This window comes from Dryobates pubescens, chromosome 3 (genome assembly GCF_014839835.1).
Source record: "Dryobates pubescens isolate bDryPub1 chromosome 3, bDryPub1.pri, whole genome shotgun sequence".
In the NCBI taxonomy this organism is placed as follows: Eukaryota; Metazoa; Chordata; class Aves; order Piciformes; family Picidae; genus Dryobates; species Dryobates pubescens.
The window spans coordinates 5,861,052-5,883,728 of record NC_071614.1 but is presented as its reverse complement, the minus strand read 5'-3'; the positions used below and the strand labels follow the sequence as shown (position 1 = coordinate 5,883,728).

The window sequence follows — 22,677 nt, the reverse complement described above, 5'->3', positions numbered from 1 at the left end:
ATTAGGAATAATTAAACCATGTCCTGAAGTGCCATGATTACACATTTTGTTGAACACCTCCAGGGATGGTGACTCTACCACCTCCCTGGGTAGCCTGTTCCAATGCCTGACCACTCTTTCAGTTAAGAATTTTTTCCTAATATCCAGCCTTAAATCTCCCCTGGTGCAATTTGAGGCCATTTTAAAATCTGAGCAACTCAGTTTGGTCACTGATTGTAAAGAGAAGGTATGTTGCCTTCATAGCTGATCCTCCTAGAAACTGTAAAGCAATTTTGACCCAAGAGCATTCATGAATGCCTGCTGTACTGGCTTTCTTGAGCAGCTCTGTCATATGAGTACTAAATGAAAGAGAACAATAGCTTACTCTGCTATTAGCTGCTTATCTGCTTCAGAGTAGCAGTTTCGTACAGATTCCTGGTTTATGTATTTCTAGTTCTTGGTCAGCATTAGGCCCTTGGTTCTCTGCCTGAGAGAGAGCTGTCTTGGACAATGCAAGGCACTCTTCCAGCTTGTATCAGCTGGTTATGGTCCCCTTGGTCTCTTCAAGTCATATATAACCAGAAGGCAATAGTGTCCTGTGAGCCTCCTTTACTGATCTAACTGTGCCCTCTGCTATGGGGTAGCACTGTAGAAATTGTACCCAAGCTACCTCTACCCAAATTTCCAGATACATTTGCAAGGACAGCTGGTGATCTGGTGGCTTGTGACAGCTGCTCTGCTGTAGCAGGGACAAAATTAATTAACACTCTTTCTGCATGTGTGTTTTTCACTGGGACAAACCACAGGGCAGAATTTTAGCATAAAACATCCTGTGTTTGGAAAACAAATAAATAACACAAATCATGGGAAAACATTTTAGTGAGAGAGTTCCTGATTAACTGGGTTGTTCCTTGATACAGTGCAAATTTCAAATGCTAGCAGTCATTAAATATCATGTATTTATAACTGTTACGTGGTGGTGTGTTGAAAATAAAGCCAAAAGTAGCTTCCTCCTCCAGGTCCAAAGCCAGCAGCTCAACCACTGGCAGCCACTGTAGTCTCCACTGGCACTATGCAGCTGTAGACAAATTTTATGTTGCATTTTGTAAGCCACTGGAAATAAGAACTTGCTTTATCAAGCCTCTATAGGGAAAACAGGACAGATGGACTTTTCATGCTGCTTAAATAAATCTCTTGCTTCCTTTGGCCAACCTTCCAGGAGTAGGGTGAGTGAGTTGAATAGGTCGGAGAAGCTGATATTTGTCTTCCTCTCATGAATAGAGAGTGGATGGCTTTTATAGAATTTATCTAAGAGTTTATAGCTAATAACATTTTTGAGAAGTGATTTGTGAAAACATTGGAAGTTATGGCAGATATGCTGTGTTGTTCTGTACCATTCTGAATATAGATTTCTTGTTTAAAATTCATTGAAATGCCAATGTTTAGACCAGAAGGCTAATTCTCAGCTCTTTGGCACTCAGTAGTTGCTACAGTGTTAGAGCTTTTTAAAAATGCCATTTAAAAATGCTGGGTTTGAGGCATAGATGTTTGCAATTAAAACTATTAATTGATGTATGCCAGATTATATAACTTCAGGTTTTCATCAGGACAGTGATCTGCTGGACCGGCGGAAACATTGCTTCAGCGTCCAGTCTGAATCTGGAGAAGATCTTTACTTCTCTGTGGAGCTAGAGTCTGACCTAACACTATGGGAAAAAGCCTTCCAAACAGCAACTTTTTTAGAAGTTGAACGGATACAGGTGAGAACAAATGAATAAGTTAGGCCTGTATGAAAGGAATGTGTGAAGGGGAACAAACAGGCTTCTCCTGGTAGCTTGGTACTGTGGAACTCAGGCTCTGATAGCACTTTTACCCCCCCTTTATTTTCTTGGCTCTTTTTTTCCCCTCCATATCTCAATTTGGGGATTAAAAAAAATGGTAATAATATTAATTTTTAATATAACTGGTCTTGGCCTCTTCATTTTTCCTTCAGCAATCCTGAAGGGAGGTTGTAGCCAAGTGGGGGTTGGTCTCTTCTCCCAGGCAACCAGCTCCAGAACAAGAGGACACAGTCTCAAGCTGTGCTAGGGGAGGTTTAGGCTGGATGTTTAGGAAGAAGTTCTTCACAGAAAGAGATTGGTCATTGGAATGTGCTGCCCAGGGAGGTGGTGGAGTCACCATCCCTGGAGGTTTTAGGAAGAGACTGGCTGGGGTGCTTGGTGCCATGGTTTAGTTAATTAGATGGTGTTGGGTGGTAGGTTGGACTCGATGATCTCAAAGGTCTCTTCCAACCTGGTTAATTCTAATTCCTATTCCAATTCTAATTCTTAGCTGCTTTCATCCACCAGTTTGCAGATTCAGCTGAAGTCTGGTTTGTCTGTGTAGTGGTATAATTTATCTCCAACAAGTTCTTTCATTGCCCTGTGAGATAAAAAAACAACAACCAGGTATCAGCTGTACATAACCACTAAAATTGTGGTTTAAGCCATCATTCATATGGATACTCATGTTGCCTGTGAATGATAATCCATTTGTGTGCAGATTTGTGTTACTATGGAATCATATAAATTTGAAACTGTAACTGCACTTTAAAGCTGTCATTTAAAATTAGTCAAATGTATTGTGTGCTGTTCCATAATCATACCAATTAAACCAAGAGTTACTCAGTGAATGTAAATTGGCATCAACCTCCCTGAAAGTTTAATCAGGGCCTTATTCTGATGTAGTTCTAAAGAATACATCACAATGTAAATGTTTTTTAATAGTCCCTCACTACAATTATGTGATAAACTCAGTTTAAACCCAGTTCATAGCTTGTGCCAGAGGTATATCTAACCCAAAAATTACCCAGATTGTATTTTTTGAGGAAAGAAATATCTTAGAGGAGAGATGGTCAAGCTGATTTAGTTTAGCAATAATATCTGCTAGGATATTGTAGTGGTGCTGTTGTGGTATGTTACAGTCACTCGTAGTTTTCTTTAGCATAGTAAGAGATGCTAATAATTTGCTTAGTTAATTATAAAGAAGAAAAAACGTGGAAATGGAGCTCCTTTTTGCTATCTCGTATCCTTGTTATATGAAGAATCTGAGCAATATATGATTCTCAGGCTCCCTCTATGTACCTCCTATTTAATGCTAAGATTTTCAGCACTTACATCATGAATATTTTTCTTGCTATCCTTCTTGTCTGTATTGTAGTTGTTGCTTAACTTTTGTCTCCATTTAAGATGAATCTGAGTTTCAAAGTCTGACTTAAATCTTGAACTTCTCTTGAGGTCCCTTCCAACCTCTAATATACTGTGATACTGTTGGGTGTCAAGTGGAGGGGGCCAAGCTCTTTTTGGTGGTACGCAGTAATAGGACATAGAATACATAGAATAAACCAGGTTGGAAGAGACCTTCAAGATCATCACGTCCAACCCATCAACCAATCCAACAGCACCTAAACAACTGACCCATGGCACCAAGCACCCCATCAAGTCTTCTCCTGAAAACTTCCAATGATGGTGACTCCACCACCTCCCCAGGCAGCCCATTCCAATGGGCAATCACTCTTTCTGTATAGAACTTTTTCCTAACATCCAGCCTGAACCTCCCCTGGCGCAGCCTGAGACTGTGTCCTCTACGAGGACAAGGAACAATGGGTTCAAACTTGAGCATAGAAGATTTCACCTCAACATGAGGAGAAACTTCTTTACAGTGACAGTGATGGAGCACTGGAGCTGGCTGCCCAGTGAGGTTGTGGAGTCTCCCCCTTTGGAAACTTTCCAAACCCACCTGGATGCATTGCTGTGCAGACTACCCTAAGTGATCCTGCTTTGGCAGGGGGTTGGACTCCATGGTCTCTTGTGGTCCCTTCCAACCTCTAATATACTGTGATACTGTGACTTACAGTATGGTTTCCCTTAGCTTCAGATACAGGTTGTAATCCTAGTCAAAGATATCGTTCTATCCATAACTTAATTTGTGTGTATTGAGGGAGTAAAATCTAAGTAACAGCTCTGGATTGTCTTCCTCAGTGCCTGCCCAACCTGCTGAATTACCCATAAAGCAGATTTAAGATATTTTGTGTTCCAAGAGAGAACAAGGAATGAGTGCTGAAGTAAGTGCCTCTTTGGGGAGAAGGATGCTTCAGTTCTGATAATGTTTTCATGAGCTTTCTGTGAGAAATCAGCAGCCAAAGCCAAACATCCACAGTATATATTATTAGCAATCACTTTTAATGATTTTAAGCATTTGTTAAATGTGTAAGAAATTTTAAATCATCAAAGTCTTCTAGGTAGAATTTCTGCATCTTTTTGTTTTTTTTTCCCCAAGTGCCTGAATTAAAAGACAAGTTAAATAAAGATGAGAAATATCTTAACAGGGTTAATGACTGTCTGTAAGTCGACATTCCTACTCTGACCCAGGACCAGAATGATACCCAAGTGCATACAGCACATGCATGCATAAAACCAGGGACTTTTTTTCCATCAGAAAATTCAAATCGTACTGTCCAGAGATTCTTTTGTTGTTCTCACACTTTTGCTACCCTGAATTGTTTTGAACATCACGGAATGTGTAAAGAATCAGTGCTGCTGGTGATCTGCGCCTTGCAATGCAGGTTTTTTTCCCCACCAACCACCACACTGAGCCAACGGTGTGCTGCATCTCCTCAAACTGTGCACTGCCTTCTGTAGAAAGAACTTGCAGTCTGGGAAGCAAGTTGCTTTTTCAGTATAGCATTGAACCAAGACTGGTGTGTCCTGTATCTCATAAATCTTAACTTCTCACTGAGTCTCATTAGTCCAGGCACAGTGCTCTGCTTCAGCAGAGGTAGCTGTGCCAGCTCGGTCTGGTGCTGCTATGCGTGTTATAGGTTGACCTCTGGTATGGAGGTGGAAGGTCAGATGAGCATAGATGGCAACATGTGTTTGAAATCTGATCTACTATCTCCTTGCTAAATTACAATTCTCAGCAAAGGCACTATGTCTGTCCTATGTAGCTTGGAGGTCTACATGTAAAAACATACTTTGCATCATTGAGGGAAGTTAGTAAGATGGTTCTACAGAGCTGTACATTTTTTGCTTTGCATGCAAAACCTGAACATTTTTGCATATGTGAATTCATCAAGTAAGAAGTCACTGTGAAATATGTTACTTTACACTCTGCTAATGAGATGTTGCCAAAGGCAATAACCTCTCCTTTTCTAACAGCACTGATTCATGATCTAAGTTTACATTTTCATAGCAGTTTTGTGGTATAGCTGCTACAGAAAAAGCGACTTTTTATTTGCTTATGCAAACACAAACATCATATGACTGCAGCACCACAGAGCTGAATCATTAAAAATGTGGGGAGTTTATGGATTAGCAGTCACAAGGGCCAACTCCACCTCTATACTCTGTGAATTCAGGTTTTATATATACAGTGAAGTACATGACGTTTTTTCAGTGTTAGAAGCTACAAGAGTAGATCAGTCCCTGCTTTGCATCTCAACAGCAGCTCTAAGAAATATGTCATTTACTGGCAGTTGGAGCTTTTGAACACATCTTTGATGAATCACACAGTAGCATAACATTTGCTGTTACTCAGCAAAAACTCAAAATCATCTCGTAAGGCATGTCATGGATTATTTTTGCTTCTGAGTTCTAGATAGCCATGCTATATCTATAGACAGCCATGCTGTATCTATAGACAGCCATGCTATATCTATAGACAGCCATGCTGTATCTGTAGACAGCCATGCTATATCTATAGACAGCCATGCTATATCTATAGACAGCCATGCTGTATCTATAGACAGCCATGCTGTATCTGTAGACAGCCATGCTATATCTATAGACTGGCTTACACATGGCACTTGTGCCCTATGGATAACCAAGAGAGGGTGTCCTTCAGCTTCAGTGGTGGATATCACTGTGTGTAAAACCAGGATTCTAGAACTCCTAGGTGTGCATAAATATTAACCAACAATTATTTGCCTATAGTTGAGACCTGATCTGATCGATGGAAGCAATTCACTCATATTTCAGCTTCAGAAAATAAATCTATACTGAAGTGTACAGAAAGTAAACTTTCCAGTAACCAAAGAGCCTGTATAGCTATGAACTTTTGCATTTTCCTTCATTACAATGTCTGTTTAAGACACTAAACTTTAAGGCGTTAAAGAGCCTTTCAGCTTCTTGTGTTCTGGGGAAGGCCCATTTAAAATATAAGATAGGATAGGATAGGATAGGATAGGATAGGATAGGATAGGATAGGATAGGATAGGATAGGATAGGATGTAATAGAATAGAATAGACCAGACCAGGTTGGAAGAGACCTTCGAGATCATCGAGTCCAACCCATCACCCAGCACCATCTAATCAACTAAACCATGGCACCAAGCACCCCATCAAGTCTCCTCCTAAACACCTCCAGTGATGGTGCCTCCACCACCTCTCCAGGCAGCCCATTCCAATGGGCCCTCTATGAAGAATTTCTTCCTAATATCCAGCCTAAACCTCCACTGGTGCAGCTTGAGAGAGCCCAACTATAAAATATGTAAGACCTGTGATTTATCCTTGATAATCAATATGCCAAACACAATAACACATACTTCTGTAACACTGATAATTTAGTAACTCAGATTGTCCTTGTGTTTGCAATTTATATTTAGGTTCCTTGACACATTATAGATCATGGAAGCCTTTGTTCTCACTTCCAGAATATATTTCATTTAATCTGGAGGGTAAAGTTTCAGCAAAATAATGATGTTTTGTTTAAAGAATTTACATCAGATTTGGAAATGCTTTAATCTCTTGAAATAGTCTGTGATTAAAAATATGAGTGCTTCGTTTTGTACCTGAAGTCAGCCTTCAGGCACAGCAGTGGTTTTGATCGTGAAAATGACACTAATGGATGCCTCACAGCAGGCACTGAAGTGTGGTGTTATGGAAATAAATAGATGCATAGAATTAAAAGTCGCCGAACAAGGCTCTGAGCAACCTGATCTAATGGAGGATGTCCCTGCTCACTGCAGGGGTGTTGGACTATATAGCCTTTGGGGGTCCCTTCCAGCCCAAACCATTCTGTGATTTCAAGGTTTCTTGTAGAAGCCTTTGAGATACATTGCTCTGCTTGCAGAAGGAAAAAAGGTATATGATTATGTCAATTACTAGACTGTAGGAAATACTACCTTTATCACCAAGATTAAGGACCACAAAAAAGCACAAAGAACAGCACACCAAAGGCATATTTTACAAATGCATGTAATTTTTTTTTTTCTTAAAAACCTGAAAGGATTATAATAATGCAGGAGGAACAGAATAGAATAGAAGGTACCAAAACAAATAAGTGTTCCAAAATACTCAGCACTGGTTAGGCCACCCTTTGAGTCCTGTGTCCAGTTCTGGGCCCCCCAGTTTAGGAAAGACTTGCTGGAATGTGTCCAGAGAAGGGCAACAAAGCTGGGGAGGGGGTTAGAGTACAGCCCTATGAGGAGAGGCTGCAGGAGCTGGGATTGCTTAGCCTGGAGAAGAGGAGGCTCAGGGGAGACCTATTGCTCTCTATAGCTATCTGAAGGGAGGTTGTAGACAGGTGGGGGTTGGTCTCTGCTCCCAGGCAACCAGCACCAGAACAAGTGGACACAGTCTCAAGCTGCACCAGGAGAGGTTCAGGCTGGATGTTAGGAAGAAATTCTTGCCAGAAAGAGAGATTGGCCATTGCAATGTGCTGCCCAGGGAGGTGGTGGAGTCACCTCCAGTGAGGAAGAGACTGGATGGGGTGCTTGGTGCTATGGTTTAGCTGATTAGATTGTGTTGGGTGATAGTTTGGATTCAATGATCTCCAAGGTCTTTTCCAACCTGGTTAATTCTATTCTATTCTAAAATGAAACTTCCCTTTGAGCAGTTGTCATCAGCAAACCACAGAAGCAGGTCTGAGTCTAATTGTGTTTTTTTTCCTGATGGAAGCAAAACCTCTTTTTACAACAACTAGAAAACTCCTTTACTGATATCAATTCTTTGAATGGAAATATGCTGACAGTAAATTGACCTATTTACACAAAAATGGCTTCTTTCTGATAATAATTTAGAGATACACAATTAGAATAAAGACACCAAAATACTGGTCCTAGAAAGAATTGGAAGAAATGTGTTCTGTGGTAACTACCTTCTCTGATTTTTTCTTTTGCAGTGCAAGACATATGCCTGTGTTTTGGAGAGTCATCTTATGGGACTTACCATCGACTTCAGCATGGGCTTTGTCTGTTTTGATGCTGCCACAAAGGTAAAGTTCTAAGGCTTGTTTCCATCATTGTTATCATTCCTCATTATTTCTTCTGTTGGGGGATTTAGAAGGACATCCTTAAAATGTACCTCTTTTTGTTATCACAGTGTATCATATCTTGTCAAATCTCTGGTGCTTTCCTTTAAAACTTAGGGATGACTTCTAAACGATGTAAGAAGTTCTATTCTGTTGGGTGCTTGTTATTGAAAAGTCAATACCAATACCAGTCTGAAACAAGCTTCAAGTCTTCATTCTTTAATTTGACATGAAAGCTCTGACTGCTTCAGTTTGCTGTTTCTTTTGCTGATGCTTTCTCGGTTTTGAGAGGAAAGAATCTTCTTGGTTTCAAGCTTACCTGTGAGCTCTGAAAACTGCCTTTCTCTTCTCAAATTTCATGGGTGGATGTATGTTTTGTTACAACAGTTCTTAGATTGTGTTTTAGATATTTTTGTTCAGTTGCCTGTAGAAGGAGAAACCAGCCATGATCTCTGTATCTCAGGCTTTTCCCATCAGCCCTGAAAAAGCTCAGTACAGCTGATGAAATAATTTGCTGTATCAAGTGATAATATGCCATCAATTTCCAGATTATATTAATGCAAGTCCAATCTCAGTAAAATCGAGAGCCTACCTGTGTTTACATTTGCACTAATTGCTAACAAGTGCTAGAATGTAAACAGGCTTTATTGCTACTACTTGACACTGCTCTTATGGGAGAATGTGTGCTCTGAATCACATTATGAGTTCCACTTCAGTACTTCCTTCCCTTGGAGATGCTGCAGCAAGGCCACCAGCCATTGCTGGGAATGTTCTCTTCTCTCCAGAATATGCTTCTGTCCCCTGTCTTAATTCACCTCTTCCCACCACATGACTCTATTAACTAGACACTTTTTCTTCCTTCCAGTTTATTCTAGTGCATGTTTACACAAACTGTGGTGAATGAAATTCAAATACTTAGGTGTTTCTTTTTGTTAAACAAATAGTGTAGAAACACACAACTGTCAGCTTAGGAGGTAATACAGAAAAATCAGTGCAACAGGATTAAAATGTAGTGGCCCAGGATAAAATGTGTAGATTTACCCCCACTCTCCAATAACATTATAGAAATGAATAGAAATGAATAGGATAGAAATGAATGGAATGGAATAGAGTAGAGTAGAATAGAGTAGAATAGAGTAGAGTAGAATAGAGTAGAATAGAATAGAATAGACCAAACCAGGTTGGAAGAGACATTCAAGATCATCACATCAACCCATAATCCAACACCATCTAATCCACTAAACCATGGCACCAAGCACCCCATCAAGTCTCCTCCTAAACACCTCCCCAGGCAGCCCTTTCCAATGGGCAGTGACTCTCTCTATGAATAATTTCTTCCAAACATCCATCCTAAACCTTCCCTGGCACAGCTTGAGACTGTGTCCTCTTGTTCTGGTGCTTTTGTATAAAAATGTAATCTGCATCTCCTTCAAAGCTCCTGCACATCTCTGATTCTTAAAAGCCTTCTTTGTTTCCTGCACTCTCTGTGTTTTCCCTTTTAGTCTGATGAAAACAATGTTACCGAGGTGCTTGCTGATTTGTCTTTTAAAAGTGGATTTTATTTTCCTGAATGGAGAGAGGAGCCATGCCAGGAAAGCTCAAGAGTCATTTCATGGAGAATCCTCAAGGTTTCAGGGTTTCTTTCATTTTACTCTGATAGAGGAAGGCAGTGGTCAAAATTAATGGTTAAATACTGTCATCTGTGCTAAATGTATTTCAAGTCCAACGCATCACAGCTCGATAAAAACATTGTTTCTGTGTCTGCATAGACCTGTGATAAATATGAGTACACCAAGTATTAAACTTGAGGTCTTCAGAACAAATCTGTCCTGAGATGTGATTACAGCAGCGCTGGCATAAATCACAGCCATCTCTGTGCATATCACCTGCTTTCTCCTACTCGTTTTCTGACTGATTACTTGGGGAGCCAACAGTTGTTTATCATTTGGAGCATTTGGTGCGTTGCTTCATAACAAACCGTTGTGATTTCCTGAAAGGAGATTGAATGGTTTTTAAGGCTGCCTAGTTAAATCAGATTCTTCCAGCATCTCAGAAGATAACATCTTGATTTCAGCTAAACAGTTCATAAAGTACCAAATGTAATTACGGACGAAAAGCCATTTCTCTGCCTGCAGATTAAAAAGAGGCAATGTGCGTGCTTGTGCTCCTGCTCTTCTGTAGCACTCTCTAGAGCCAAAGCTCCAGTGCAGGGTGTCTTTTGTTTGGATTTTTTTCTTTCTTTCTTATTAATAAGAAGCATCTGATGTAACTTTCATAATGGACAAGAATAGTTACTTTATTAGGGCTACCTTTCTTGCTTTTTCCTTTGTCTCATTTTTGTTCTTTGTCCTCTGTGTCCTCCCCTATCTTTCCTTTTGCAGGTATAGAGCCTCAGCAGTTTACAAAGGAAATTGCCTTGGTCCATAATTCTTTTGTAGTAAGACACCCTCCAGAGATTGGTAACACGGTAGAACTGAGCATGAACAAGATCTTAATCCTGCTCAGTTCCCTACTGCTTCTGTCAGTATGGACGAAGTGTCACTTTGCTAGAATTCAATCTTTCTCAATTAGGTATGAGTCAAACAGCCAAATTAAGGTGTATCCCAGGTGCCTGAAGACCCAGTTGCTGCTGTTCTTGAAAATAAGGACCTACAAGGCATCTGCTCTTGATTTAGTTTGACTTTTAGAGCTTACCACTTATTTCAGTCAAATGACAAAACATTGGTTTGAAAGGTGTCCACTAAAATTAAGCATAATTCTGTAATATGTAAGGAGAGTATACTAAAAAAGAAAGCCTTAAACTAGACAGAAGAATGGGTTTAAGCAGTGTCAAGAAAAAAGGAGGTAGTGTTGGACAAGTACAGCTGCAGGCTTTTGAAGGTACAATGGAAAAGACAACAAAGGGATGTGCTCAAACTAACAATTGAAAAGTGACCCCTGACATCCCTTCCATAATAAAGATAATTTCTTTATTTACTCTACCATTTACAGGTGGTCTGAGATGTAGCTGTCTAATCATCGTAAAACACTGACAGATGCTTTCAGGCTTTTTTTCTAAGCATCCTACTGAAAGCCAAACTTCTTTTGCTACTACACAATACAAGCTGTATGATTCATGCCAATGGAAAGTGTAGAGAAAAGCTGTATTTGGTGATGTGCACTGGCAGGTGAAATGATGCCCTTGCAGTATGTGGTACAAACTTTATTTCACAAGTTCATTAAGTGTAATGAACTCTTTGCATGAGCAGAATTGGTCCACAGTGCATAATCCAGCATAGATGAGGCAAGATTGTTTAGTAATAAATTGAATTTAGTCCATTACTGAAGCCATAGGATATGAATTAATTCTCTTCTAGTTGGAGGCTCTCCTGTTGACAAAATACAGCTTTTCTTTCCTAGAGCCACGGCAAAACAGCCTGGATATCCTTCCTAAATCATACACCTATCACAGAGCCGTGGACTGGTCAGACATTGTCATTTCTGTGCATATTCCTTACAGTGTGCCAAGCAGAAGTGCAGACACTTATTTATTTGCTTGGTAATCCAAGCTCTGTTCAGGGTAAATGAAGCTCCTTGACCCAAAACAAAACCCCTAAGCAATACTCTTGATCATACCCTGAACTAAGATAACTGTTATGCATTCCCATTGTTGTGATGCCATTGTTTAGATGGGAATTGATTTTGATGGCATCTCATCAAAATTGTGTGTAGTTTAGTTCAAGATTCAGACATGATGGGAATGAGCAGCAAATGGATTTGTAATATGAATGTGAAACTATCTTCTAAGGTCCCTTGCAGAATATGTGGTTTAGATGCAGTGGTAGCACTAAGAACAAAACCATAGAATAGTCGGGATTGGAAGAGACCCCTGAATATCAGCTAGTCCAGCCCCCCCTGCTAAATAAGGTATGCCTAGAAGCAATCTAATTTTCTTCATCTGTGTGACTGTGGGGAGCATCAAAAAGTACTACAAGTACTGAAGTCAATAGCTTTTCTTCCATGTGCCATTTGTGTGCCATCTATAACATAAAAACATGCAGGCTGAGAGCATCCTTGGGTGATTATAGCAAACCAGCACTAGCAGAAGCTAATAGGCAGTACTTTGGTTACAAAGACTAGAACAAATGAGTCCTAGATGATTGGACATGAGGAAGAAGTTCTTCACTGTGAGAGTGGTGAAGCCCTGGAATGGGTTGTCCAGGGAGGTGGTTGAGGCCCCATCCTGGAGATGTTTAAGACCAGGCTGGATGAGGCTCTGGCCAGCCTGATCTAGTGTGAGATGTCCCTGCCCATGCCAGGGGGGTTGGAGCTAGATGATCCTTGTGGTCCCTTCCAACCCTGACTGATTCTGTGATCACTTATAAATAAAATATTTCTCATTAAAAAGTATTGGTGGAGAATCTTGGTCCCAGGTATGTCAGAGGAAGAAAAAAAAACCCTATTAATTTCAGTGAGGACAGGATTTTGCTTTTTTGATGATTTCTTATTACAATAATTTAATAGCATCTCAAGAGAAGTCTTAAATCTAATTTGTCAACCTCTCTGCACTGTTTATTTGTTTGCATTCAACAAATGGTTCTGAGGAACTCTGATGCTCCAAAACATGAAAATATCCTTCACTTGGCTTTGACAGGGGTGTATAGATCAGTATCCCCAAGGATGCCTGTTTCTAATGCAGGAGAATTAGCCTTTAAATCTAGAATTTAGAACAGCAAGTACTGTGACACTGAAGTCAGCCCACAGGAAATATGAAAGCTAAAGACATGTGAAGCTCTCTCTCGTGTGCTAATGTCACTGCTGTCACTACACATCTTTGTGAAACTTGGTGCTTAGGTGAGCAGATCTTGCTTCTCCTTTCTGCTTTGGAGCCATCAGGTAGTCACTGAAAAAGGACAGGTCTGGTTCCTGCTCACTGCTTGTGCATTTTACAGTATCGAAAATGAACACAGCAACAAAACAAACAAACAAAAAATATCAAAAAACCCTCAGAACTTATGAAGCTACAGAAGAAGTAAATCAGGGATCCCCAAAATACTGGATTTTAAGAGTGATCTGACTGCTGATCACAGCGTTCTGCATCTTGTACATCTCCTACATGTGCAAGATGCTTCAGCTTCAGGGCAGCTTCAGCTTCTTTTGGCAGGAGACAAGGAATTAAATGGGTCTTAACGGGCATATGCTTAATTAACCAAACCAATTTTAGCTACCTATAATTTGGACATCTAGTTTAAGTCAGTTACAGTTCTAATGTAGTGTGGTGCACTGAAGTGTAGACACTTAGGAAGTTCATCAAAGTGAACCAGTATTCATCCTAGTTCAAACCTGGGTGAAGCAACTGTTTGTCAGAAGTTCTCTAGAACAAAAGAAGTAGGCAGGTTGACTAACTTGAATGTTTGATATAATGTGTATTCCTTCATTACTTAAAAATCTCCCTGATTTGTTGCAAAAAGAACAAGAGGACACAGTCTCAAGCTGTGCCAGGAGAGGTTTAGGCTGGATCTTAGGAAGAAGTTCTTTATAGAAAGAGTGATTGGTCATTGGAATGTGCTGCCCAGGGAGGTGGTGGAGTCACCATCGCTGGAGGTGTTTAGAAAGAGACTTAATGGGGTGCTTGGTGCCATGGTTTAGTTGATTAGATAGTGTTGGATGATAGGTTGGACTTGATGATCTCAAAGGTCTCTTCCAACCTGGTCTGGTCTGTTCTATTCTACCCTACCCTACCCTACCCTACCCTACCCTACCCTACCCTACCCTACCCTACCCTACCCTACCCTACCCTACCCTATCCTACCCTATCCTATCCTCCTTCATGTGGAAATTTTGGGGAAAAACATGCAGTTTGTGGAAGATCACCCAAAAGAAACAGATAGTTCTTTTCATTTGGGAATCATTGCATGCATTGCTTAGGGTATATTTATTCCTTACACTTTAGACAAAGAGTGTTTAATGGTCTCTGAGAAGTATACTGTTGAACTGTCAGTTCCAGGAACTGGTTTTGATATCCTGATGGAAGAAGTGCAGTCTTGTTGGGATTAACCTCAAGAAGGATTTCATCACTCCATTCTATAGCCCTGATTTTGCAGTGCACTTAAGAGCTATTGCTAAACAGAGCTCTCCTTATCCAAGGTTATGTATAAACTGAAGTGTGTTCTTGAATCATGCCCATGGTTTGCTGTGACTGTTGTTCTCTTTCCTCAAGTGGGAATGAAGCAAGTGGCAAAACTGCTCAAGAAATGACAAAGTTCTGCACATCTAAACATCCTTCATTTTCACTCAGACTTTATCTGATTGGGAATAAGGCCAGGTACCCTCGATTTTGCCAGCCCATCTCAGGGTCCTCGTCACTACTGCCCCTCTTTCATGGCCTCCCCATACATCATCAGGGAAGAGAAAGATACTAGCTTCTTTTTTCATGGTTGTTCTCCTCAGATAAAAAGACCACCAGTGCCCTTTACATTTCTCATCTAGGCAATGACAAGTTTAAATGGATTTGCTGTTCCTGCAGAAAGGCAGTACTCTTGATCTTCTGACAAGGCTGGGTTAAATAGGTCTGTTAAAAAAAAAAGGGCTTTAAGCATAGGTAGAAAGAATGGCCACCTGAATACTGTGTGAGGTTGTTTGGGTTTGGTTTGTTTAACTCACTATCTACAGGACATAACTAAACATCGTTGCTGAAACAAGGTGAAAGGACTCGCACACACTTTGAGATGAGGGAAGCCATTCCATTTTCTGTAGCACAGAGTGGTCAGCTCAGGATGACAGTGTTTGCTGATTGGCTTTTTTGTTGTTCTTTCCTCTCTAGGCTGTCCTTTGGAGGTACAAGTTTTCCCAGCTCAAAGGTTCTTCAGACGACGGGAAGAGCAAAATCAAATTCTTGTTCCAAAACCAAGATACTAAACAAATTGAAGCAAAGGTAAAAACAATATATCATTTTATAAATAATAATAAGGATTATTATTATTATTATATATTATATATCATTATTTTAATATATACTATAATATTATATATATTATAAACATATTGTATTAAATATTATAGTATTATATATTAAATATATTATATTATATATTATACTATTATATATTATATTAAATATATTATATTATATGTATATTTTATATATATATCTGCTTCCATAACTATGGAAGCAGATAGGGGAATGGAAGAGTAAATTAAACTAAGTTACTTTGAATATCAGATTCATGCACAAAGTCAAAGAATGCAAAGGAAAAACTACATCTTCTCTAGTGAGCGTTTGTACCCATTTCAATTTGTTTACAGATGAAGTGTGTTCAGTCTGAGAGATAAATGTAGCTGTAAAAATGAATGTGAAGATACTTGGGTCATATCTTTGGAACTTTGGTTGGTTTAGAATTCTCTGCATAGGCCCTTTCACAGTATCCTTTAAGCCTCTTCAGAAGAGGTGGAACAATCTCTTTTGGACTTGACTAGCTTTACAGAGTTAGTGGTGTAGCTATTTGGGAAACTCTGGAGTCATTAGGAGATGTTAATCAGCTTTTCAGAAAGGCTGGTAATGCCTTACTGTATGCAGGCTTCATCTGGTATCAGTTGATGGGAATTCTGTAAAACATCTGCTAAAGGTTGTGATGAATATTCATGGCCACAGCTATCATCACCTGTTAGCTGCAGCTCTGTGCTTCAGATGGCCTGGAGACCCACTGTTGTAGGGAAGGTAGTGTAACAATTTCTTTACCTGAAGATAATACATTTTTTTCTTACCAGTCATTGCATGAGCAATAATCAGAACATAGTGAAATGAGAGCTTGCAGCTGAGAACAAAACTAAGACTCTGAAGAGCCATTGCCCCATAGCTGTATGCTATGAATTTAGTTAGAGTTTGACCAGGTGTACATCTTTTCATCTTTAAAGTAATTTAAATATTTAAGCATTTGCATTGCTCTCTCAGATACTGTTGAGGTGCTGCCTTTTTGTACTGATGCTTTTGTCTGGCTTCTCTGTAAGTAACATTGTGTTACTATAAAGACATACAGGGTAGTAGCAAAGAAGTGTTTCCTTGTAGATATAAGCGAATCCAGGATGAAAAATCAGAACAGTAATTACCACAGGTCACACCTGTGGGCCCATGGCAGGGTGTCTGGATGCAAACACCTAACTTTAAAGGTTTATAAGGCAGAGTCTAAGTGGATTCTGAGAAGAAAACCATGTAAGGGCAACATTAATCACTGATAGCCCTTAGACATTCCAATCTGTAGGTTATTTCCCAGCTGTCACTCAGCAGGAGATAGAGCACAAGTTTGCACAATCAGAGGGAGTTTTTCTGACTGAGAGCTAGAAAATAGAGCTGTCAGCTTGGCAGAACGTGGAGCCTATGTGTCCCTCTCCTCTGTCCTTACCAGGCTGTTGGAACTGGGTTGAAAAAAAGGAGAAAGGAAGGGCAAAGCTTTCTCCTCATTTATATGACACAAAGGGGATTCACTCAGGCACCATCCTGTCTAGTTACTTACCTGTTTCCCTGTTTAGCTATAGCTAATGATCCAATAGTGTCTGTCAAGTATCACAGCAGCTTCCAGAAGCTAACTCAGAGTGCTGTGCTCTTCAGTTTTACCTGGCTAACTACTAGACCACTGCAAAGAAACTAGTACAAAAAGGAGGATCCTAAATCTACAAGAAATCCTGTTTATACATATTATGTATATCTGCTATACATAATAATCAAATATGTGTATATATATATGATTATGATCTGTAGCAGACAGTAGGATGTGCTATAGTTTTGGAAAGATTAGGATAAAGTGGTAAAGCAAATAGTATAATGTAGGAGTGAGCAAAAAAATTTATATATATATATAGGCACACATATCTCTACACATAGCTATAGATATAAATATGCTGATTTTCTTGTAACACCCAGAGTCCATTTCAGTTTTTAAAGTGAACACAGCAATCAATAATTTCTGGGGGCTGGGAGCTTCTGTGCCTTGTAGACAGCATCTGTATAACCCAAAAGCTGCACTTCACTGTGAGCTTTCCCCTTTCTCAACATGCAGGGCTTTTTCTCAGCTCAGCAGCTCTGTCAGAAAAACTCAGGGTAGGTGACACAGCTGTGCTGCAGAGGGTTAGCTTTTGTTCACAGACTGGCTGAATCCCTGTGCTGAGGGTTACAGAACCAAAGTGAATACAAAAATCAGCACATCAAGATGAAGATGCAGGCAGTTGTGTTTGCCTGTTAGAATATGGAGAATGGAAGAGGTGAAAAAGATGGTATCAGTGAAGGAGTAAGTGTAACTTCAGGGACTTACTATTAATACATGTTAAATAATTGTACCTTAATAGTAATTAGTGCCAAATTAATTTGCACTTGCAATTATCTTGCATAGAAATCTAATCTAAAGTAAGGCAAATAAATGGCCTGAGTGACTGCTGCTGTAAAGTGAACAAAACACTCTCAAGTGTTGCAAGGTGTCCTGATGGGTGCTTGCACCACTTTCCAGTCTGCCCTTGCTGCTTGTATCAGGTATATACTCCAGTATACACTTTGTAATTAATCCTTGTTCTTCTCCTTGAAGGGTTTTCTGTGAGCATCACAGTTCTCTTCAATTTTAGAATATCATCTTTAAATGGGGTTTAAGTGTACATCCTTAAAGATTTTTCACAGTGATTGCTCAGCTGCAGTGACTGCATTCTGAGCTTGGGCTTCTGACCAGTGTAGGTTTGGGTGATTCCATTTTTAGTTTCCCCATGTCTTGCACATGGATTGTCTGCATAATATCTGTTATTATCTAACACATTGGATGAATGAGCAAATATCTTCACATATCAGTAGTTTGTATATGGATGAAAGGAAGTAACATTTTCTAAGCGTAGCATTGAACACTTCCAAACTTACCATTTTGTAGCTGCATTGTTGGAGTAGTTGTCATTAACACAATGCAATAAGAGCTGAAGTTTTTCTCATCTAGGGGCACACTCCAATTTTTACTTCCCTTTCAATCCAGACTTTCTTCATGAAAGGTTACAGAAACAGCTGGATAATTGTTGGTGATAATTGTACTGATGCACTATGAAAATTCAGTGTCCAGCAGGTGTAATTATGACAGCAAGGACTTCCAGCTCATAGGGTTACCTAACTGACTTGAACTATAAACTCTGTATTAATAGGCTTATCCTATTGAGACAGAGGAGGGAATGCAGGCTTTCTACAGATGAGACACAGAATTAATATTAAGGATATTTCACTGTTCCACTCAATATTCATTCTTTCAAGCTTCAGTTTGATTTATTTTGGTTTTGAGTACCAGGATGATAAATAATACTGTGTTAAGGAGATAGCTGACTGTTAGTTATTACTCTGAAATAGCTTCCATAATTCCTTGTTTCCTCATGTTTTCCTATGTATGCAGCATTTTCCTAGCTATGGTAATTTTCTTTACTTTGAAATGTAAGGAACAAAACCCTTGCAGAGTGATAAAATTGCCCTTCTCCCAGTGTTAAAAATGGCAATGTCTCTAAGCAGATTTTTTTAAATGGACACAGATGGCATGATTGTCAAACTTGGCATAAACTTTGTGTTCCTTATTGAAACTTGCTAGTTAGGGGAGTCTAGAGAAGCTCATGGGATGTCATAAATTCATTTCTGAGCGTGTCTGAAGGACATCTGCTCAGGTTATGAGAGTTGAACAAAGCTCCACCCGTTGAGTACCTCGCTGGCCACTGCACAGGCAGCTGTCTGCTTTCAGGTGTGAGGGGTTTGTGAACATCTCCATGAGTTACTTGAAGCAGTTTCTTCCAGGAAATCTCAAGAGGCAGAAAATTGCAAGTTAATGTCATTTTGAGAGCTTTAGCAGGTTTTGTTGAATTTACAACATGATCAATATTGTTCTAAACAAAGAAGCAAAGCCCTCAGCATAGCAGAAAGCACTGGACAGAAAGACAAATGGAATACACCGGAGATGTCTACTGCTGGCTTCATATTACAATGAAGACATCTGTCTAGGCTGTGAATCAAAGCAGAAAGGTGACAACTCTGCACCACCATCCCCACACTTAGATGTATTCCAACACCTCAGTATTTGCTTTCAAATACAATGGGTATTTATTGATTAAATGCTAGCTCCAAAACCAGATACTGAAGATAATCTAAAAAGCATTGATCAGAGAAAGGGAACTAGACACAAAGGAGTAAATTTATATATGCTAAAAAATGGAGGGTTTATTTATTTCCTCTGTAGTGGTGTCTGAGAGAGTCCCATACTGAGGAGGTAGAAAGAAATGTAAACTGAAGCAGAAAGAGGAGGATTTTAATACTGCTGGGCTTTCTCTAGTCAAACAACAGTAACCCACACAATGGAAACAGATCCCAAATATCTCTATGTGACAGTAGCACTTGGGAAAATGTGTATGTTGTTTTGGTTTTTTTCATTTCTTTACTGTTAAAGAATCATCATAGCTAAGATAATAGCTACTGCTGTGAGCTGACATAAAGAACAAATGGAACATATCTGGAACTCAACGTTGTTCACCTTTGTGGTACATTTGGTACACACTTGGAGACTAGAGATGTGTAGCTTATGGTGCAACCATTCCAATTTATCTAATTGCATGAAACTGAGAGGAAAATGTATATTGTCACATTCCTTCCCCTTTAGCCAGTAGGATCTCCTATTTGTATGGAAGCACTTCCCTCAGAAATGTGTCCACCTTAGCCTCCAAACAATTATTTGCAGAATGGGATAGCTCAGCATCTAAGTCCCTGTAACGCAGAATTGTCAGACACAGTAGCAGGAATACATCAAAGTATTAAAAGTATTGCTGTTTGAAAGGGCTTTGTTCCCTTTGTTGTGAGATGTTTCTTGTTTAACCTTTCTGTTTTCACTTCCAGGAGCTGGAATTTTCCAACCTGTTTGCAGTCCTTCACTGTATCCACTCATTCTTTGCAGCCAAAGTGGCTTGTTTGGACCCTTTGTATGTTGGCAGTCAAGCCACAGCTTCTGCTGCTCCCACAACTTCTGGTACTGGCAAATTAAAGTATACTACTTGACATCTCACATTACAGCACTGCCACTTACCAACAAGACATTACAATGTATAAATATTCATAAGATGTAGACCTTTGATGAACCATGTACATGGAAACCAATCCTGGAGGCAAGACATCTTGCAGCATCAGCAGATAAATGGTCACGTGGGATCATAAATTCATCTCTGTTCTGCAAGGCATCAGTAAATAATCCTAGTCAAACCCCCAGAATAGGATGGATATGCTTTTAGTATGATCTATTTGTACTTACATAGTGCTTTAAAGCAACACTGGAAGCAAAGGAATAAATGCTGAGATGAAGCACTTCAGTATTTAATAAAATTTTCAAATTGCTGTAATAATAAACAAATAGAATTGTCATCTTCCTGTTTTCAGATGTTTTTAATGACAATATACTAAACTCTGAGTATGAACTTAATACCCTATCATCATATTAGAAATGGCATAAGAGCAAGCAGCGAGCATATAGTACATGATGACAAGGAGATAAGCATGAAAAGGCATTGGTGTAAGTATCTCCTCAAATAAGAAAGCACTTTAAGCACTGCTGTAAATCCATACTTGTGTCCATACATGGAGTCATGCTGCTTTGCCTAGCCTGTTCTTTTAGCCTAACGATAACAACGGCAAAGACAGAGCCATATTGGATACGTACGTTAAAAAACAGCTCACAAAGCAAAACATCCTTCTGTGAGTACGTCCCTCTTCACAGTTCTTCACAGGAAGAGAGATTGGCCTTTGGAATGGGCTGCCCAGGGAGGTGGTGGAGTCACCATCACTGGAGGTATTTAGGAAGAGACTGGATGGGGTGCTTGGTGCCATGGTTTAGTTGATCAGATGGTGTTGGGTGATAGGTTGGACTTGATGATCTCAAAGGTCTTTTCCAACCTGGTTAATTCTATTCTATTCAGGTAAAAATAATGTGATATGCATCTCATTTTAATTACAAAGTAAGTATAAAATACCATGTCTGCTATCTACTGCCTCCCTCTACTTTTGTCCAGAATTAAATTCTGTGAATCTATTAGATTTTGCTCACAGATCTTAGGTGTTGAATTTGTTGCAGAGACAATCCACTTAATATGTTGTTTCTGTGTTTAACCTTGATTTCACTTCATAAGCAGAACCTCTATTCTACTCAGGCTCTCAGCAAAACAGATATCCTACATTATGCTTGGAAAAAATGAGTTCACCCTTTAAAGTCTTAATCATTTCTTTTTGGTTTGTATTGTGAGTACAAGACAGGACTAAATTAAATAACGTGGAAAGAACAGGTGACAGAATGCATAATGTCTTTGTATGCAGCACTCTGGACCACATAGGAGCTCCAGAGTGTGATGCAGTGAGGAAATCTGAAGGAGTTGTAAATTTCAAATCGATAACTTCATTTGAATATCACTTTGCAAAATAATGTAATGTTATGCTATTATACACATCAGTGAAGAGGGGAAAATGGTGGGAGGGTGTGTGGGATAGCTAAAACAATAGGAAAGGTGGGGGGGTGGGGTGTCTTTTGATAAGAGAACCTAAAAAACTGCAGGAAGAACACTTACTGCAGCTACAGTCTGTGCATAGCATTTCAAACAGTAATTTGTAGGATTTCTCTTTATTACATTGCAATTGAAATTTCCCCTTTTTATATTTGTAATTTATTTTCAACTGAGACTCAGTATAGAAGCACAGAGCAGGTAAGGGTTGTGGACACCATCAGCCTTGCTCAGCAGAAAGCTTAGTTCTATCACATCACTTTCTACATGTTAAGGTAATTAAAGCTTCAAAAGTGAGGCCAGAGGAAAGGCATTGGGAAGAACTCAAAATGTGAGGCAGGGACAAAAGATGAATGAACTGCAGGGACAAATCATCTCTCTGGATTTTTTGCTTTGCATTAGAAGTATTTGGCTTTGTGTGTGTGAGAGTATCCTTGCCTTGAAGCATAGCTGAACTCAATACTTGTTCCAAATAAGCTGAAAATAGACTTTCTGGGGACCTTTTTATTACTTTCAAATGTATTTCAGTTAATGCTTACTTCGTATCAGTAGTCCTCCAAGTGTCATGCAGTTATTTTTTGTGCTGAATACTATGGAATGATGTCATAGTCCAGCTATGAATTGCTTTAAGTGTCAGCAAAATCCAACATTTTCATAGTCATCATTGTGTATTTGTTTATATGGCTTGTCCCTAAATGAGAGAGTCACATCCTGGCCTCTGAACAGCACCTCAAACTAGCACGGCTGGCCATGAGATCTTGAGTTCATCCCTGAGAGTCTACAAACCCAGTATTTTAGATCCAAAGTTACAACAGTCTGAGGGTTGTAATGATGGTTACTCAGGCACTGTCCTTGTCAAGCATGCATGTCAGAGCACTGACAACACTGAACAGAGAAGCCTGC

At 39.5% G+C, this 22,677-nt stretch overlaps 1 protein-coding gene across 7 annotated transcripts in view; it reads left to right on the top strand.

The window, feature by feature from the left end:
- SNTG1 (syntrophin gamma 1) overlaps positions 1 to 21,783 on the top strand; it is a 265,420-nt gene extending 243,637 nt beyond the window's left edge. For 6 of the 7 annotated variants that reach the window (XM_054179618.1, XM_054179614.1, XM_054179617.1 and 3 more), the window contains 4 exons: positions 1,587 to 1,739; positions 8,137 to 8,229; positions 15,068 to 15,178; positions 20,129 to 21,783. In XM_054179618.1, coding sequence (XP_054035593.1) covers positions 1,587 to 1,739; positions 8,137 to 8,229; positions 15,068 to 15,178; positions 20,129 to 20,287 — 516 coding nt within the window. In that variant the 3' untranslated portion in view covers positions 20,288 to 21,783. The remainder of the gene's footprint in view (positions 1 to 1,586; positions 1,740 to 8,136; positions 8,230 to 15,067; positions 15,179 to 20,128) is intronic. The other variant, XM_054179619.1, reaches the window with a different exon arrangement.
- Positions 21,784 to 22,677: the final 894 nt, after the last annotated feature.